General features: G+C 32.0%; 2 protein-coding genes across 5 annotated transcripts in view; one reads left to right on the top strand and one right to left on the bottom strand.

Moving 5' to 3' along the window:
* Nucleotides 1-14,627, top strand: part of LOC127072074 (unconventional myosin-X) — a 38,208-nt gene extending 23,581 nt beyond the window's left edge. The window contains exons 4-14 of one of the 2 annotated variants that reach the window (XM_051012160.1): nucleotides 122-374; nucleotides 1,353-1,687; nucleotides 1,777-3,163; nucleotides 3,303-3,555; nucleotides 4,141-4,176; nucleotides 4,504-6,210; nucleotides 6,327-6,516; nucleotides 6,633-8,079; nucleotides 8,163-8,446; nucleotides 8,844-9,293; nucleotides 9,412-14,627. In XM_051012160.1, coding sequence (XP_050868117.1) covers nucleotides 122-374; nucleotides 1,353-1,687; nucleotides 1,777-3,163; nucleotides 3,303-3,555; nucleotides 4,141-4,176; nucleotides 4,504-6,210; nucleotides 6,327-6,516; nucleotides 6,633-8,079; nucleotides 8,163-8,446; nucleotides 8,844-9,293; nucleotides 9,412-9,627 — 6,558 coding nt within the window. In that variant the 3' untranslated portion in view covers nucleotides 9,628-14,627. The remainder of the gene's footprint in view (nucleotides 1-121; nucleotides 375-1,352; nucleotides 1,688-1,776; nucleotides 3,164-3,302; nucleotides 3,556-4,140; nucleotides 4,177-4,503; nucleotides 6,211-6,326; nucleotides 6,517-6,632; nucleotides 8,080-8,162; nucleotides 8,447-8,843; nucleotides 9,294-9,411) is intronic. The other variant, XM_051012161.1, reaches the window with a different exon arrangement.
* A 685-nt stretch (nucleotides 14,628-15,312) lies between these two features.
* Nucleotides 15,313-21,219, bottom strand: part of LOC127072083 (protein kinase C) — a 19,887-nt gene continuing 13,980 nt past the window's right edge. For all 3 annotated transcript variants that reach the window (XM_051012184.1, XM_051012185.1, XM_051012186.1), the window contains one exon: nucleotides 15,313-21,219. This exon is cut by the window's right edge. The gene's annotated coding sequence lies outside the window, so the exon portion shown is untranslated.

Raw genomic sequence — 21,219 nt, 5'->3', positions numbered from 1 at the left:
AGAATAGTATGAATTTGATTTGGTAAAGATGAATAACAAATGAAAATTACTTTCTATCTTTCCTTCATACGAACAGGAACAAATATAGTTTATATATTTGATTTGTTGAACAATTTTATAGGAATACGTGAGTCGTTATCATGGACAAAAAATGGGTGCACTCGAGCCACACGTTTTCGCGTTGGCCGAAGCAGCTTACAGATCTCTTCAAGATACGAAAAGCAATCAATCCTGCGTTATATCTGGCGAGAGTGGTGCTGGAAAAACCGAAACAACGAAATTCATCTTGCAGTATTTATGTTCGGTGACTAGCAACGTCGACACTTGGGTGGAACAACAGATATTGGAAGCCAATACGATTCTCGAAGCTTTCGGTAATTATAGTCTTTGATTAACACGACTTTTTTCACGATCGTTAATTGATCGCTCAATAAAAGTGAGCTAAAAAAGTGTTCGTAGTGATTAGAAAAAAAAGAAAGAGACAAAATATTTAATTACATCTTTTCTCCTTCAAATTGTGAAATCGCAAAACCAGTTTATAAATTTGATGCTTTTAAAATAAGCTTAAGAGGAGATTAAGAGGAATGATTACATTTTTGAAATCGGCTTTAGGAACTCTTTAAAAAAAAATTATTATTATTATTATTAAAAAAATTATTATTATTATTATTATTATTTTAAATATCATTGCACGTTTTTTATTTCCTTTATTATCGTTATTCTTTCGTTTCTCCGCGGAATACATTTTTTCTTATATTCTATACGATGTTACTTATAAAAGTCATTTAACATGAATGAAAGGAACCAAACCGCAAATGATTTCACCACCCCCGTATTTCATTCGCGTCGACTATGCACGGGTCTCCTTGGCAATGTCATTTCAAATGAAAAGGCAGGATTCACAGTGGTCGGAGTCAAGGACGAGCGTGGCAATTCAGGTGTAAAATGCAGTAGTAGCGAGGGGTAGAATCTGGGTCATGGGGGAAAAGGAAGGATTAATAAGAATCGAAATGTTCTCCCTAACGTTACGATATATCGAACTATTCCTTAAAAATTTAAGATACTTTTTATTCTCTCTCTTTTTTTTTTTTTTTTTTTTTTGGTATTTATGATCTTTTTCCCCATTACATTAGCATTACGATATTAACGATAGTAAAAAGAGAAGGGTTTATTTACTCATACCTACAGGGTGGATTTGTAATTTTACAATCTGAAGAAGAAAAGAAAAACAAATTAGTTAAAAAAATTACAAACGATAATTCTTATCTTTCGAGATAACCGAGAGAAACTTTCGGCAAGCTTCAAGATGACTTTGGTATTAAATAATTATTAAATGATGTGTATACACACAGGTAACGCAAAGACCGTTCGTAACGACAACAGTTCGAGATTTGGAAAGTTCATGCAAGTTTGTTTCGATAGTAAATGGATGATAAAGGGTTGTATCATACAGGACTATTTGTTGGAACAAAGCCGTATTACATTTCAAAGTCCCGGAGAACGGAATTATCATGTACTTTATCAATTGGTTGAAGCTGGCACAAGGGACAAGGAATTTGCTGAACAGTACAAGCTTATGCCAGCGATTCATTATAAATATCTTAATCAATCTGGATGCGTTAAAATTGGAGGTATATCGGATTCAAAGAAACTCGATGCGTTAAGATTAGCTTTTAATGTTTTACAGGTGAGGAGATACATATTGAATTTATTAGAGATTTGCAATTCGATATTGATTTTAATGTATATTTCTAATCGAATAATCGAACCTTACAGGTTGCACCGGAAATGTGCGAAGGAATATTCCGTGTACTATCAGCTATCTTATGGTTGGGTAATTTGAATTTCGAAGATGTTGACGGGGAGAGGTGCGAATTGAGGGAAGAGGATGACGACATAATCGAAACGGTGGCACCATTGTTAGGTCTTCAAATCGAGGATCTAAGGAAGGTTGTATTGATACGACAGATCAACGTACGTGGTAATATCACCGAAATACCTCTGAAAGTGCAAGAAGCCAAAGAAAATCGACACGCCATGGCCAAAGCATTATATTCCCGAACGTTTGCTTGGCTTATAAATCATATCAATAATTGTACGAATCCAGGACAAGACAGTTCGAGATTTCTCGGTGTATTAGACATATTTGGCTTCGAGAATTTCGCGGTAAATAGTTTCGAACAACTCTGTATTAATTATACCAACGAGAAACTTCACAAGTTCTTCAATCATTACGTTTTTGCATTGGAACAAGAGCTCTATCGTCAAGAAGAGATTCAATATTCTCACATAACGTTCACCGACAACACTATGTGTTTAGAATTGATCGAGAAACCACCTAGATGCGTTTTAAAGTTGTTGACCGAACAATGCCATATGCCGAAGGGTTCCGATCTCGCGTATTTAACTAACCTACACGCGGAATTCGAGAATCATCCGTGTTACGTGAAGGGTGACGATCGTCGCAGATGGGAAAAAGAATTTGGGGTGAGGCATTACGCCGGTTGCGTAACATACACCGTAGAAGGTTTCGTCGAAAAGAACAGGGACGTACAGCAAGACGTATTTTTCGACTTTATGTCCAGGAGTACAAACGAATTCGTCCAAGAGATAACGGTTTATCAAGATCTCTTAGGATGTACCGTAGCCCGTGCAACTGGTAACGCTGCAGCAACCATGTCTCGCGGAACGTCAAAGGGCAAACCTACATTATGCGATTCCTTTCGACATCAATTACAGGCTCTAGTCGACGTATTGCAAGCAACGACGCCCTGGTACGCACGTTGCATCAAACCTAACATGGAAAAAGTATCTAATCATTACGACGAGAAACTCGTACTCGATCAACTCAAATACCTTGGGATGTTGGATATAATTCGTATAAGAAAGGAAGGTTTCCCTATACATATGGGCTTTCACGATTTCGTAGCTAGATATCGATGTCTTGACAAAGGAAGAAATTTGTTGTCCCGTGACGAGAGGGAAGCTGTTAGATCATTGATAAGTAGCCAAGGTATACCGGAAACCGAATGGCAAATTGGTAGGACCAAAGTATTCCTTCGGAGTTATGTACACGAACCTTTGGAAGATTCGAGGAATCAGATGGTCAGCAGTAATGCTTTGATGATACAAAAGATTTGGAGAGGCTACGTAGTACGAAAGGGTATATATATATATATATATTTGTTGTTGTTGTTGGTGGTGGTGGTGATGGTGTTTATCTTTCTTAAATTTCTACAATGAATAATGTTTAATTTCGCGATCCTTAGTAATCGTTTATTCCTTTTCGATAATTTTTATAGAGTACAAGAAGATCCGCGAGGCTGCGTTAAAAGTCCAACACGCGTACAGGGGCTGGAAATTGCGCATAATATTTATTCGTAAACGAAGAGCTGCCATTATTATACAGAGTCATTTGCGAGGTGTTTTTGCTAGGGAAGTAGCTGCGGCTTTGCGCGAAATGAGACGAGTGGACGAAGAAATGAGAAAGAGAGAGAGATTGGAGGAAGAAAGAAGATTGATGGAGGACAAGAAGGCATTGGAGGAGAGTCAAAGGTATTTTATATATATTATTATCCATACAATCTGGATATGAACATGTAAGGGTGAACGATATGAATTTGTTCGTCTATATGCATGGAATAAATAGTACGGTGTACAGGGTGATCCTTTAGAATGGGAAACGCGTATGATGAGATTAAATATGATGACGTATATAGATTATTATATCGTTGATAGATTAAAAATCTTCAAATGGATCAAAGGTTCCTAAGTGAAATTTCAAAATTGATAATTACTCTTTCTCCAGGCTCGTAGTTAGGTTTGTAGTTTAACGATCTGAAAAAAAAGTTATTAGCCTAAAAAGTCTCGATGAAGAGTAATTGATTTTTCGAATGACCTAGATATTTTCGGTCCACTCTGTATTCTCCCAAAAAAAAAAAGGAAGTAGAGAAGAAATGATTTTTAGGATCACAAAATGCACTTTGCTATGCAAAATTAAACTATCACAATTGTTTCGGATGTCACTGACAAGTAGTAGGAGCACCCTGTACAAACGGTAGTCTCACATTCGTCTGGGAATAATTGATAAATAGAGCAGTCGACGATACGTTAATAGTATTTCGTTTGTGTCTCTTATAGCGCGCAGTACAATGGTATTGTTGGAATGGAACCAGGGTAAGTTCGTCAAAAAAAAAAAAGAAAAAAAAAAGAAGATACGACTGACGAATAAACGACCCTTTGATGCATGCGTATAACGCAAACGCGAGCATGTCAGTGTGTGAATGTACCATATACATACATATGCATCACCTATTATCAGATATTCGTTTCTGATCAATAACGTGTGGCAGTATTAATTGACGAATCAAATTAGCTTCTGCTTTTCTCGTTTCTTTCTTTCTTTCTTTATTTCCTTCTTCTTTATAACGAAGCGTTAAAAAATTGTACTAAAAATCGAAATAAAAGGATATTCTAATCCTAATGATATTAATAACTTTTCAGAAAAGCACAAGAGGAGATAGCTACGTTGACCCAAATGGCAGAACAGATGAATTCTAAGATAGCTGCGTCGGATTTGCAGTCGGTCGATTTAGACAATTTGTTTTCCTTTTTATCGGACGTTCAATCGACGAAAAGCAATCAGATAATCGAGGAAATCGGTGAACAGATGGATAATCTCGTAGAAGATTTGGACGTCGAATTAGAAACGGTGATACAGCAGGAGATGGAAATGAATTCGAAGATCGAATCGAAAATGAACACACCTAATGGCCAAGACGTTACCCCGGTACAGCAGGCACAACGAATAGGTGGAAGTACGGGAAAATTGGGTCAACCGAGTCTTCCAGAACCAACCGAACCACCGCCACCTCCGCCACCACCTATTCCTCCGTTGGCATTGAACGGTGACTCCTCGGCTGATAACGGAGAGCCGATATACGAATCTGTTTTACCGCGAGAAGAAAATGGGCCTAGTAGTCCTATCATGATCAATGGTAGCCCGGGACAAATGAACGGTGACTCTTGTGGCTCTCCACCACCAGTACCGATTAACAAAATGAAGGAACAACTTGCTGGTAGTCCTCCGTCGTTAACAGAATCACAAAATTCCAATGGACATCATCTACATCACAATCATCATCATCATCATCATCATCCAACGCAAGTACCTCAACCCCAACAAAATGGTCACGATCAGCAACAACAGCAACCGTTGCAGCAACAGCAACAACAACAACAGCAGCAGCAACAGCAGCAGCAACAGCAGCAATTACAACAACAGCAACAACCGCAAGTACCTCAGCCGCCTATCGAAAGGGAACAGAGAAGGAAATGTAGGGTGGAACGTAAATTGCAAGAACTTGAGGACAAAAGAGAACAGGATATCGAAACTACGTATCACGATATCGTTGAATTTGCACAGAATTATTTCAATAGCCATGAGAGATCACCGGAAGGAACTATAATGGCTACGCTTACGAGAAAATCCCGAGGGAAGAGTGTGGAATATATACCAAAATACGAGATGGTTACCTATTACAAAGGATCTAGTATACCAAATTCTCATATTCATATGTACGATCCAGATAACGTTAACGTTGCCTGTTCGGTATTCAGGGATTTATGTAAATATATTCGTGGTGAGATGAAGCTCGATTTAGAAATAGCAACTATACAAAGTATCATCGGATATGGAATAGAAAGGGAAGAATTAAGGGATGAGATATTTGTACAGTGTATGCGACAAGCAACTAATAATCCTAATCCCGAGTGGGCCGAACGCGTATGGTTGTTGCTCTGTTTGGCAATCGTAGCGTTTCAACCCAGCAAATTGCTTTACAAATATTTCGTATCCTTTCTTAAGAAGAATTTAGTATTGGAGGGTAAACTTAGACAATACGTGCAATGGTGTATCGACAATTGCAAGAACACGAAGGTTTCCTGCAGACAATATCCACCTTCTACGGTAGAGATTGCTGCTATGAGACGATTGGGTACGATCGTATGCCGATTCTTTTTTCTCGATGGTAGAACAAAAGCTATCGACGTACATCCAACCGATACCGCAGCCGATGCCGTAGCCAAATTAGCTGATAAATTGGGCCTTAGATCGTTAGAAGGTTGGGCCATCTATCAAAGCAGGCCGGACGGTGAGGAACATGTCAGAGCGCACGATTATTTGTACGACGTGATCGCTGCGTGGGAAATGTAAGTATTTTCAAACGTTTTATCCTAAAAATGAATTACAACCAACGAATTAATTCAGCCATTAAAGTACCATTCGTACTTTGATCAAATCGTAATCGTTCGATATTCCTCCGTAGGAAGCAATGCAAATTGAACACATCTCAATCAACGTTCTCGACGTTACGACGTGGAAATAACGCAACTTTGGGAAGCGGAGACAATCGTTTCGTATTTAAACGGCGACTCTTCCGTAACACGCGAGAAATCTCTCAAGATCCTGTAGAAGTGAATATGCTCTATGCTCAAGCTGTATATAACGTTGTTAAGGTATGGCGATTTGTTTTGTCGAACGTAAAATGGATCGTTATAATCATTGAATATTAATAGATGTTTATGAATTGTATTTGTATTTTATTTGTTCTTTCTTCTTCTTCTTTTTTTAGTGCGATGATTTCCCAGTATCGGAGAAAGTAGCTCTACAATTGGCAGGATTGCAAGCTCAGGTAGCATTGGGTGATCCAAAGGATAACGACAGATTAGATTATTATAGCGAGGTCGATAGCTTTTTGCCGTATAGGATCAGTCGGGCTCGTGGAGATGACGTTTGGGTACCGATCATAGCTCAAGCTCATAGACAATACGGAGCTGGTCGAAAAGAATTAGCAGCTAAAGTCTTATATCTATCTTGTGTAATGCAATATCCGCTTTATGGTACGACTATGTTCAATGTCACGTATCGAGGATATTGGTCCTATGGAAATCAATTGATACTGGGTATTAATTGCGACGGCTTAATGTTGATCAAACCCGACGATAAATTCGTATTGTCGGAATATCGTTATCAGGATGTTGAAAGTATAATGTTGGATCCAAGTGACTCATTTATAACGATCTCCTTGCTACGACACAATCCTGACAGTTCACACAAGTGTTTCGTATTTGAGACGGCGCAAAAAAATGAAATAGGTAGTCTGATCGTTAGTTATTGTCCTGCTTTAGCAGGATGGATAACCGAGAACGAAGTTCCTACGAAAAAATTCAAGGGTATCACCAACGAGGATCGTATAAGGCTTTATCATAATTTGGTCAATTGTCGGCGAACATTGGTCGACGGTGAGATATTGAGAAAACCACAAGATTCCGGTGGTGGTTTTCTGAGGAATACATTGAGGAGATTATCCAAACATAGGATCGAAAAGTTACGACAAGAACACGGTAGCGCAACCGATCACGGTGAAACCTACAAAGGTTTTCCTTATGCATATTGGGCCTTTAGCAGACAGCCTATACCACAGAGTCTTTCGAAATTGCCTGATCCGGACGAACAAATGGCACTTAGCGTCTTCCAATTGATCTTAACTTACGCTGGTCTAGGACAAAATGGCGATACCGTTCGAAGGGTCGAAGACGAACACGTCAACCTGATACAGACGGTCATGGAAAGGTGTATAAGAAAGGAAAATCTTTTAGGAGAATTGTATTTGCAATTGATCAAACAAACGACCGACCATCCTGATCCAAACAGTCGTGTCAATTTGAGGCATTGGGCATTGCTCTCGTTAGCCTGCTCGGTTATTCTACCGCCGCAAAAGATCATTAGGAAATATCTTATTGCCCATTTGAAACGGTGCTCAAGCGATTACGTCACCGAGGAAGGTAAATATGCTAGATTCGCCGAAAAATGTCTTTACAAGACCCAAGGAACTAGAAGAAGACAATGGCCACCTAGCAGAGAGGAGATCATGTGTACGATCAATCGTAGACCGATCTATGCTAGATTCCATTTCATGGATGGACAATATCATGCCGTTGAATTTCATCCGTCCGCTACCGCTAGAGACGTAATGGAGATAATCAAAGCTAAAATTGGCCTTGAAGAGACAGCCATGGGTATATAACGAATATTGATCTTACGATAATACTTACATATTATTATTTTATAAGAAATTATTATTATTATTATTATAATCTAGGTTATGCCATTTACGAGGTATTAGGACCTACCGAACGTGCTCTTATTCCCGAAGAAAAAATAGCGGACGTAATGTCCAAATGGGAACGATACAGAACAGCCAGTGCGTCTCAGCAAGGTCAACAGCCGCAGAGGAAACACGCGCATCACTTTTTCTTATTCAAAAAACACTTGTTCCTCGATCAGTATATGAATCTTGACGATCCAGTGGAAAAGGAGTTACTTTATCATCAAGTACTTCACGATCTTCGCGCTGATCGCTTTCCAATTACCGAGAAGGAAGCCGTAAATATTTCTTAATTTTTTCTTAAACTTAAAAATAATAATTCCTTTTTTTTTCTTAGAAATAATACGTCGAGTATTTTATATAAATAAATGATCAGTACTTACGATATTATCCAGAGCCAATAGTTGTTTATACTGATCTACTAGCTTTTGTCACGTAATGATATTTTATTATAAATATTGCTCGAAATTATTCATATGTATTGATCATTTGTCTTACAAAATACTTGTTGCCATTGATTGATTAATTAATAAAAAATATTGAGCAAATAAACGAGCACTCAGGATTTCTTTGATAATAAATTTTAAGATGGAAAGGGAAGGTTATTAAATGCAAAAAGAAAATCTTATTCGATGTTATCTATTCTATTAATAATTAATAATTTCTTTTCCGTAGATCATGTTAACAGCTTTGCAAGCACAATTGGAGCTCGGTGATTGTCACGATGGCCTTGCCGAGCAAGAATATAGAACGATATCGAGTCACTGCCTACCATCAAGACTAGTACCAACTGTTTGCATAGAAGGAGTACTTCAGCATCATCAATCTTTACGCGGGATGACACCGCCGGAGGCCAAGAAAGCCTTTTTAAATTTAATACAATCCTGGCCTTTGCACAGGGCAACGATCTTCGACGTGATGCAATCATTCACTTCGAATTGGCCCCGAGTCCTTTGGCTTGCAGTCGATCAATTAGGACTTCATTTGCTCGAACATCGTTCGAGGAATACTCTTTGTACTTACGAATACAGTAGTATTCTCAGTTACAATCCCGCAGTTAGTAGCTTCATGATTATCACCTGTACCGATAAGAAACAGAGCAAGGTTATATTAACAACTTCGCAGGTAATTATCCTAAAATTCATCTCTGTTTAAAAATAAAAAATAAAAAAAAAGACAGGAGAATGTAACCTATAATAAAATTTAACTCCTTCTTTTTTTTTTTGTTTCTTTTTGATTTTAGGCACACCAAATAGCTAATTTAATACGGGAATATATGGAGGTGTTGCAATCACCTCCGGAAATACCAAAGAGAGATTCAGCGATAGCCCAATCGATTGCTCAGCAACAATACCCACAAACTACTACGAATCTTCCGGCTAATAATACTGGTCGAAAATCACGACCTGCTTCGATGTTACACAGAGGTGCACCGGTTATACAATCTCAAGCTAGCTAGAATGTTTTGTTGATCTTATATCAATCGATTATGGATGGACAATTTTCAGCGAAGCACCTTTTAATCAGCTTTCAGCTATTTCATATAAGGGGACCGGAAAATCGAAAGTGATATATATATATATATATATATATATATATATATATATATCTGTGTTGTGTCTTTTTGTTTAACGAAAGATATAAATATGTCTATGAGCTTTCGTTGTCAAAGTGCCATAAGTTTTGTAACGTTATTAACAATCCTGTTGTTACGTTACATTGGTAGTGCACCGCCTATAATGTGCCCGGACCAAATATGTATTTTCCTTTTTTTTTATACATACATATATATGTATATATATATGTATGTATGTATATATGTATGTATGTATGTATGTATGTATGTATGTATGTATGTATGTATGTATGTATGATGTATGTATACAGGGATAAAAAAGAGGGGACTGAAAATCCCTAGTTGATTTTTAAAAATCAATTGTAACATTTTACGAGACGATTTGTTAGACTTGCCTAATTCAATTAGGACTTGATTACTATAAAAGTTTTACAATCTAAACAAGATAAAATGAAAAAAAAATAATAGTAAACGAGAAAAAAAAATTAGACTAAAAAGTATCGATCGAAAAAGAGTAATTGGATTTGTAAAATCATCTAAGGACTTTTGTCGACTCAAGCCCTCAAACTCCACCCTGTATAAAGAATCTTATAAACGCGACTTCTGTATTTCGATCGCGTCGATCATTGTCCTCTGTTATTCTTTCGATGCATTTACGATTGAGGCAAAACGCATTATCGTGAATTATCAGGTTCCATGTACTTTATTCAAATATGTGCCCTCTGCGACGAGATGTTTTAAAAATGTGATTAGTTTATTATTAATTTTTTGTCGAGGCCTACGAAAGACGTGGAATACGAGACATAACTATATTATTATAGGAAATGCGGTATATAAAGAAAGAGAGAGAGAGAGAGAGAGAGAGAGAGAGAGAGAGAGAGAGAGAGAGAGAGAGAGAGAGAAAAGAAAATGGATAGTTTCTTCCGATATTTATTCAATTTAGATTTAGTAATTCTGAATCCTGTGAGAGAAGAGAGAAAGAGAAAGAGAGACATTGTCAGGATATTTATTAGCTCTACCGCCGGCGGAATGTAGAAATGTAGCGTGACAACTATTATACGAGTAAAAAATTATCTTAACTGCCATGTTTACGAAGAGAAAAGAGAAAGAAAATAGAAAAAAAAGAAAAGAAAGAAAGAAAAAAAGAAACCAAGGGAAAATTTATCACGTATAAATAATTGAGCCGATGATTTAACAAAATGATAACCAAGTCATATATTTTCTTTTTCTCTTTTTTTTTTTGTCTTTTTTTTTTAATCTATACGTATACATTCTGAAATTTGGAATCATTTAAAAATGTGAACTTATTCAAAAATTATGTTCCTATAATTACAATAATATGTTCCTAAATTATATTCCTATAATCAATATAGAACTGATAGAAAAGGTACCATTAATAAATATATTTATTCTTGAAAAAAAAAAAGAACAAAAAGGGAAAAGAAAAAGAATTTCCTTTCGCGTGATATGTAAAATTTTTAATAATTTACAAAATATGTCCTTTAAAATATATCTCAGAATGACTTGGATCATTTTCGTGATCGTTATGGCTCATTTATAAGAAAGAAAAAGAAAAAAAGAAGCGAGCTCTATATCGAAGACTTCAAACGTTACAATATATACGTATTACACTGAAATTAATCATACGCGTCAGAGAAAACACACACTTGCCTTCTTTACAAATATATAACACATACATACATCCTTTTCAAAAGTTTTTGATAAAGATTTTTGCTAATCGTGTTCGTGGCTGTTTACGGGGACATACATTTTTTATCACACCGACCACAGTCGATCTGTCTACCGATTACGATAATAAACGAAAAAGTTAAAAAAAAAAAAAGAAAAAGAAGAAGAAAAGAAACGAAGAATAGTCGATCGTTACTTCGTTCTCTTTTTTTTTTTGTAATCATCGCGAAGACCAATCACAGAGGAAGAATTTTTATATAATAAAAATAAAAAAAAAGAGAAATAAAAAAATAGTAAAAAGTTATACCGATAAGATTTATCGATCGATAGCCATAGATCATCGATCTTGCATGGCATTTGTATTTACTTTTTACTTTTTTTTTTTTTTTTCTTTTTTGATTCGTCTTTTAAACTCGTTCGGATAATCGTGTCGGTTTTACAATATCAAAAGCAAACGTATATATATATATACACATACACATATACAGAAACACACGTACACTTATTACTGTTCATATCCTATCTCAATGATTTATAGAAAAATATTTCCATTTTTTACGGACAATATTTTACATTAACACGCTGTTGTTACCGCTTTCTTCGTGAGATATATGCATTACTCGTATTCTACTATTCAAATAAAATTAATAAGTAATAAAAAGAAATAGAGAGAAAGAAAGAAAGATAAAGAAACGTAAAAAAAGAAAGAAAAAAAAAAAGAGAAAATGAAATGAAAGACGGACGATATTAAACTGTGTATTGAAATTCCGACGCGATCTTATCGATCGAATAATGCCAGACAAAAAAAGAAGAAAATTGCGTCCAAAAGAAAATAATCAATTTCACATTTCTCGAATCGATCGATATATATATATATATATATATATATATATATATATATATATAATTACATAATATATATATTGCATGTAAATAATAGCGTAATGTTTCATAGTTAAATATTATTATTAACGTTTGAAATAAAGCGTTGCGCGGCCGCTTCTATCGCGTTCGATTAATTAATAATTTTGTCCTCTTGATTGGGACGAATGAAAAAAGAAAAAGAAAAAGAAAAAAAAAGGAAATAGAAAAAAAATAGAAAAAGAAAAAAAAGATCCGTAGAGGCTTAGAAAGATTACAAATTTCTTTCCTTTTCTTTTTTTTACGGCATTTTATCTCGTTATTAATTTTTTTTTTTTACCATTTTTTCTTTTGCCATACATTTTGTCGATTGAAATAATTAATAATCTTGATAATAATTTTTTATAATAATTATATAACAGAAATAATCATATACACAGTTTGAAGTTTGATAATAATTATACAAAGAAAAACAAAAAAAAACAGAAAAAAAAGAGAAAAGAATAAAGAAATGAGCCGGTGATATTATTACGAGAAAAAAAGAGAGAGTCTTAATTGTAAGTTGAAAAAATGTCTTTCTTTGCAATAAGAAAAAGAATTTCTTTATTTATAATTGCATTATTCGTATGGCTATAATTTAATTATAAACGAATTACGATATAATTTCTTGACTTTCTTTTTTTCTTTTCTTATTTTTTTTTTTCTTTAATTTTTGACAGATCGTTTTCATAAAAAAAAAAAAAAAATCGGCTCGAATATCATCAAAACAGCAGGTTCAGAATTATTTTAAGTTCCTTCGGACCAAAGTATCACCTCGCCAGAGTTACGTTGATAAATAAACAATTAACGAGAAAAAAAAAGAACAAAGAAGGAGATGAAATAAGAAAAATGATAGTAAAAGAGAGAGAAAGAGAGAGAGAAAGAGATAAAAAAAAGAGAAAGAGTTAATTGTTCGTTCTTCGCAGACGGAATGGAAATGAAAGGCAAAAATTTTGTGAATGCTATTATATAGAACCTACACGCACACATACACAAACATACATATATATATATACACACGAACAGACAAACATAAATATATTATATTATCGTCCCTGATTAGTTCTAATTTTCCATATACGGAATTTGGCTGAAGAGAAAAAAAGAAGGAAGATGAAGAAGATGAAAAAAAATATCGATGAACATGAAATGCGTAACAAGACACAGACTGTGATCAGCTTTTGGTGTTCTTAGTCTTCGAGGAGCCATAATAATTGCAAGAGAGTGAGAATACATGTACGTTTCAATTTATTTAAAATAAAATAAATTAATCGCTAAATAAATAAATAAATAAATAAATAAATAAATACATAAAAAAACGGAGAGAGAAGAAAGAGAAAGAGAGAGAGAGAGAGAGAGAAAATGAAGTGAAAAATTGAAGGAGTGGAAGCGAAAGAAAAAAGAAAATTATAGTATAAATGACGATGGTGTTTTATGGGGGAATTATATATGATGATAAAATCGAATGCTTGGAGTAACGCGTGCGCGTGTGGCTATGCTTGAAAAAAAGAAATTAATAAATTGATTGATTGATTGATTGATTCATTAATTAATTAATAAAAATAATAAGATGGCAGAGAACGTGTATGAAAGAGAGAGAGAGAAAGCGAGAGAGAGAGAGAGAGAGAGAGACAGATAGATGGCACATAAAGTGCATGTTATACATGTGTAGCTTAAGCGAAATAATAAATTATTGTTTGACGATGTTATTTGAAATATATATATATTATATATATATATATAATAATAATAATAATAATAATAAGAATTAAAGTCATTCTGTATATAATTATATAAATATACATACATATTATAGATAGACATATAACACGAACACACGCACGCATATACACGCACGTATGTACGTACACATCGTATAACGCACATAAGAATACAAATCTATACACGCACACATATTAAGGAGTTTAGAAAAAAAAAGAAGAAAAACAGAAACGAATGATAAACTCTTAATTACGAACAATCGACTCGCATGTTAAAAACACGTACAAAAAAAAACCGAAGTATTAAAAAACCCGACACATAATAAATATACACCGACTTATTACTTATTATTTAATATAACAAAATATACGTACATCTTTATGTATGTATGTATGTGTATATATATACATAAGCCCCGCTTGTCCGTATATACTTATATACATATATATATATATATATGTGTGTACACGTATATATGTATATCTTTATGCATATATAAATATACATGAAATATACCCGAGCTCTGTATAAGAAATACAATAAAAACGAAACAAACAAATCTTTAATAATGCAAAACTCAGAGATTATTATTATACAATTCTTTTTCTTCAATATATATATATATACTTTTTTTAATTTTTTTATTTGTTTATTTATTTATTTATTGTTCATGTAATAAAGAATGAAAATGAATAATAACAGGTATTTGTTCCAGGTTAATGACTGCCCGTGTAATCTTGCTATTTAATCAAATATATTTCTTTTCATATAATATATATGTATATATATTATCTAAATTTTAATTTATAAAAGATAAAAATAAATATCCTATACATATATATATATATATATATATATATATATATATATATGTGTATTATACTATTACTCCTAATATAATATAGTAATACTATATATAGTATAATACAATATTAGTATTATTTATATAATAATAGTACACTAATAATTATATATATATAATTATTAATAGTGTATTATAGTAATAATATAGTATAATATAGTGTATTATTACTATAATAGTATACTATTATAATATACATATATATATATATATATATATATATATATATATATATATGTATGTATGTATATATGTATTATTATTTTGCTAGTAACATGATTATTTAAAAAATATTTAATTACTTATTTTTCGAATATTCGTCCTTTAGAAAAAAATAGCCGAAAACAAGAAACAATGGAGGAAAAATGGATAAGGAAAGAAGAAGAACACGGGCACTCGTTTACGCATACGCACGTTTTATATAATTAAGAGTCATAATAATAGGTACATTATCTACTTAAACGCTAATAGTACTCACGGTAGACGCAGATATTCCCACCTGTTTCTTATTTCTTAACTTATCTTATATTTTCTTTTATTTTATTTCACTTTATTTTATTATTTTTCTTTTAATTTTAATTTTTACGCATTCTCCCTCGGGGAGGACTCGCTCTTTTTTTTTTTTCTTTTTCTTTTAATCGATATATGGACATATATTGGGTGATCTTCCTCTTTATTTATTTATTTATTTATTTATTTATAATAACTCTCTACTGCAACATACCTTTGACAATATTTTTGTAACTCTCTTCGTTCCTCCAAAAAAAAAAAGAATCCGCACCCTTTATCACTTTCCTATCGTCGATGATAATAAGGTCTTGGTGTTTTTAATATTAAAAATAAATAAAGGTACGTATATATGCTATAATTCTCTTTGTTATAGAAAGAACTTTTAACTTTCGTAAAAATAGAAAACAAAAGAGAGAAAGAAAGAAAAGAAGTACGAGAAAAAACACGAAAAAACGCTCGTTCATTGACTTAAATAATATATAAAAAAGAAAATAAATAACTAACTTCAGGTACATAAATATTTTGTGCACATTTTTTAAGACATACGAAGAGACTAGGTAGGAGGACGTTGATAACATTTTTAAAAAGCAGCGAAAAGAGAACAAAAAAATATATATATACATAAAATAAAAATAAGAAAGAACTATTAAAAAAAAAATCACGTTTGCCACGCTATCGTGGAACTGTGTGTGTATATCGCTTTAATCGATTAAATTCATCGTCGGGATTTAGGTTTTCTATTTTTTGTTTTTTCTGTTTTTTGTGTCCCTCCAATGAAATCATTTTCGGTCGATTACGCTCGACTACGTCCTTATACATACTCGGTGCCATAAGCGACGAAGAGAGAGGTTAACGTGCGATGATCAAAAGCGTTCTTCGTTTTACGTCAGAGTATCACCTTTTTTTTTCTTTTTCTTTTCATTTTTTTCATTTTTTTCTTTTTTACACTAAACAGAACACACGCACACATACGAACACGCACACGCACACGCACACGCACGCGCGCGCGAAAAGCACATAATCGATCGTCTGTAAACATTCGACTTCCTTTTAATTTGACACACATTCTCTTTCTCTCTCTCTCTCTATATATATATATATATATATATATATATATTTATATACGTATATATATGTATATATATATATAATCTCTTTTTAAAGAAAATTTTTGGATCGGATTTTGTACGCTTCTAGAAAATTAAAAGTAAAAGAAAAAGAAAGAAAGAAACTTAAAGATTAATCCGCCATGACGAAAAATAGTTTTGAAATTCGCGCGTAATAGAGAAATGACGTAACAGTATTAATTTCGATGCACAAAATGGCGTATACCAATGCATTTCTCTTCCTCTCTCTCTCTTTCTTTCTTTTTTTCTCTTATTATTAATTTTTCTAATTTTATGATCAAAAATGTCATAATTTAATTGAAATGAAATAAAATACGAAGTTTGAACGAAGCAGCAGCCCGTTATACTTTCCATCTCAAAAAAAGGTTAGAATTTCTTTCGTTCTATTTCTTTTTCTACAAAAATAACATGCTCCAAGTATTATATCAATAAACTTCTTTCATAGAAATAGAAATAAAAGTCTCGTGGAAACATTGCTGCTCATCGAGATTTTTCTTTCTAATTTCCTTTTTTTGTTTAACAAAACGAGTATCTATGTACGTATATATGTATGGCAATCGTTAACCTCGAGAAGAATCAATCTATCGATCTATTTATTGTAATATCTCAATATGATTCAAAATTACGATGGAATTATATGCAAATATTTGTGTGGACAGATATACTAATATTAATATTAATAATAATAATAATAATAGTAATAATAATAATAATAATAATAATAATAATAATAATAATAATAATAAAAATAAATATAATAATAATAATGATGATGATGATGATGATAGTAATAATGACAATGCTACTGTTAATTATAATAATAAAAATAATAATAATAATAATACTATTAATATTAATATATATTATATACAGATTCGCGATCTATGTATTTCATTGTTTTACCAGACCCATAATAATATCCATAATTTTCGTTAGACTTCAACGAAGTTGGTCCCACGTTTCCTATTCTTTATTTTTTGTTATTTTTTATTTTTATTTTTTTTTTTTGTTATTTATTCTTATTTCTTTCTTTTGACTGTAGGGAAAAATGAGGGGTAGGAAGATATCATTTAAATCTATTTCATTCCATTTCTTTACACAGCTTATATAACGTCTCACACACGTATAAATATAAATGAAAAATATACCAATATCGTTGAAATGCACAAATAATGACGGATATTAAAAGGCAGGTCTGAATAAACAATAAATGACAATATATGTATTTAATGTAAAATGGATGAACATATTTCCAACGTACTAAGCGCGCATAATCGATTGCTAATTTGTTAAATTTTACATTTTCTATCTGTCTGTCTCTCTGTTTGATCTGGCAAAAATGACACTCGTACACAAGTATTTTGTCTCTAACTATAATGCTTTGATATTTGCGTTCAGTGATTGACTAGGCGATTTTTTTTATAAAAAACTGTTTAAGTAAAAATTTTAAAAGGTCCCAGCACATGTGTATGGATACTATCCTTTGAAACTTATTCTATGACACTAAAGCAATTTTTGCACTTTTTATTCTTTTGCTATTTGATTTTCTAATTATTATATATGTATTTGGCTCTATATTATGTATGTATGTATATATATACATATATATGTATACACACATATATTGTTTACGATAATGAAATAATGAAATTAATCTTCGTCGAAGCACAGCGAATACACACACACACACACACACACACACACACACACATTTAAAAAGAATAAAATAAGACAATAAAAGTATGAAAAAAGTATATCCTACACTTAATATTAATTGTTAAAACAATATATATGTATATATATATATGTATATAAGCAAATGCTCTACACACGGCACACATGCACACGCACTCTCTCTCGCTCTCTCTCTCTCTCTCTCTCTCTCTCTCTCTCTCACACACATACACAGATCGAAATAAATAAATAAATAAATAAATAAATATTATTTATCACACGATTTATCTAAAAAAGAAAAAAAAAACGAACGCGACATCGAAGAGGTACTATTAACAACTTCGTACAAGATTCACCAACATCTTCTTCACAGATTTTTTTTCATGAATTATTTATAGCGAAATTAATGAACAACTGTAACATACACTAATTACCACGTACATATATAGATGCAACTTATTAATTATATTTAAGTAAAATAATAAATAAGATTATAAGTTAAGTCGACTTATATATATGTGTATATATATATACACACACACGCAGTTATGTATATATACACTATACAGAGTGTCTACAATATATCATCCTGATAAGAAAAAGAAAAGAAAAAAAAATTAAATAGAATCCAAAAATCGTTTCATTATAGACACACTTTAGAATATATAAGTATAATAGATAGTAGATACGAAACGAAGAGAAATAATTTCTAATTATTAATTACTAACGATTTTAGCTGACTCGATGATTGTGTTAATGATAATTAGTAGCGAAAAAATCGACCGATCGATCGATCGATCGATCGATAACGATCCAGAGAGATTTGTTTGTTCTCCTCTTTATTCATGAATGAAAACGCTTGTGTACGTGTATATATGTGTATGTGTTTATGTGTATATATATAAAAATTGAATATAATTATTATTAGCATTTGTTCGTCGACGTCAAGATAGAGTTTAAAGCTTTATGAAAATACTGCAACGGTATACATAATTTGCTTGATCTCTAAGGTCATTTTTAGCCACTCGTTCGCACGAATCTCATAAATTTAGACGGAATCTGTAATAGCTGAGATCTATTTCTATCTCTCTCTCTTTCTCTTCCTTTTCTCTCTCTCTCTCTCTCTCTCTCTCTCTATCTATAACTATATATATCTCTCTCTTTCTCTCTCACTTTATCACTTTCAATTTAAAATTTGGTTATCTTCGTGATAACTCTTTTCGTGCCTATCGAGGAAGATCGATCGATAATAACAATCCAGAGTAAGAAGGATCGTGATGAGTTTTATAGTTCGTATGTACGTATACATATTTTAACATCGATCTTCGATCGATAATCCTTTCGTCGGATCGATGTTTTTTAAGGACGGCAATCGTTTCATTCTTTCTCTCTCTCTCTCTCTCTCTCTCTCTCTCTCTCTCTCTCTCTCTCTCTCTTTCTCTCTGTTTCTCTCCTCTTTCTATTTCTTTCTCACACAATCATCGAGAACTAATGATCTATATTTCGAAGAATGAATTCGAACGAATTACGATCGATCGACGTTTACGTGAATATTTAATCATGCTTTAATATATATATATATATATATATATATATATATATATATATATACATATATATATATACACACACACATATATACAAGTTAATTATATATTAAAGGCCAGTTGAAAATATCTCCTTTGTTAGTAGCAACAGAAAAAGAAAAAAATATAAATATATATATATATATAAGAAAAGTTTAAAAGGTTGAACCGGAAGTCAAGGATTTTTTATTTCGTATTCTTAAAATATTTGACACATGAAATCATGAAACTTGTTTCTTAATATAAATATATAAATTTCTTTTTTTCCTATTGCTTCTAACAAAGTAGATATTCAATTGCCACTTAATTTATAATCAACCTATATATATATGTGTGTGTGTGTGTATCTATATATGTGTGTATCTGTATGTGTATGTCTGTGTGTGTATATGTATATGTCAAATACCAAACTTGTCGACGTACATATGTATTGTAATTATTAATAATCTAACAAATAAATGCCGCGCGCCATGCCTCTTATTTCTCTTACTATTAATTACTCTTAGTTACATTTTTTTATATTTTTTTATTTAATTTAATTTAATTTAATTTAATTTAATTTAATTTAATTTAATTTAATATAATTTAATTTAATATATTTATTTATTATTTTTCTTTCATAATCTTTCTTTCTTTTTTATCTACAAATTTTTATTTTTTATTTGTTTATTTATTTTTACTTTTTTTTTATCATGTTACTTTATATCTCCTGGGTATGATATACCAAATAACGGGGCAACATGGGGCAAAATTTTTTTGTTACGTTTCTTTTTTTTCTTTCCTTTTTTTCTTTTTTGCTTGTTCATTTGTTTATTTTTTTAAGTAACGCACAAGACCGTCTATTATTTAAACGCGTAGGCCGGACTAAGCCATCTCTCTCTCTCTTTTTCTAATGAACTCGAATGATCTTTCAAACATGATCGAAATCATCAAATCGCACAACGCACTGACTAGATTCAAATAATTTTCTTCTTTTTTTTTGTTGGGTTATTCTTATTTCTCTTTTTTTTCTTATTATTATTAATATTTCTTTCTTTTTTAATTCATCGCACGCGTAAAATTTCCGCGCTGAAATCATTTTTTCATTGTTCGTCGTTCTCCATTGATCCTAATCTTCATTTTGCACGGATAAATTACAAAATTGTTTTGTATTATGTCTCTATAAATAGATTATATTTTAGATATTTCGTATATTACTATATACAAAATACATTTAAATATAATGTCCACGATATTGAGTACCTATAAGTATAATAATTTTTGTTCGAATCTTTTCTTATAAAAAAAAATATATATTAATAAGAATAATAAATCTTTTTGCTATAATATTAATAATAATAGTAGAATAATAGATAATTCATGAGAAATTTTCGTTTGAATTTTTTCGAGTGAAAAGATATAAATA

This window comes from Vespula vulgaris, chromosome 24 (genome assembly GCF_905475345.1).
Source record: "Vespula vulgaris chromosome 24, iyVesVulg1.1, whole genome shotgun sequence".
Taxonomy (NCBI): Eukaryota; Metazoa; Arthropoda; class Insecta; order Hymenoptera; family Vespidae; genus Vespula; species Vespula vulgaris.
This window is presented reverse-complemented; position numbering and strand designations above follow the sequence as displayed.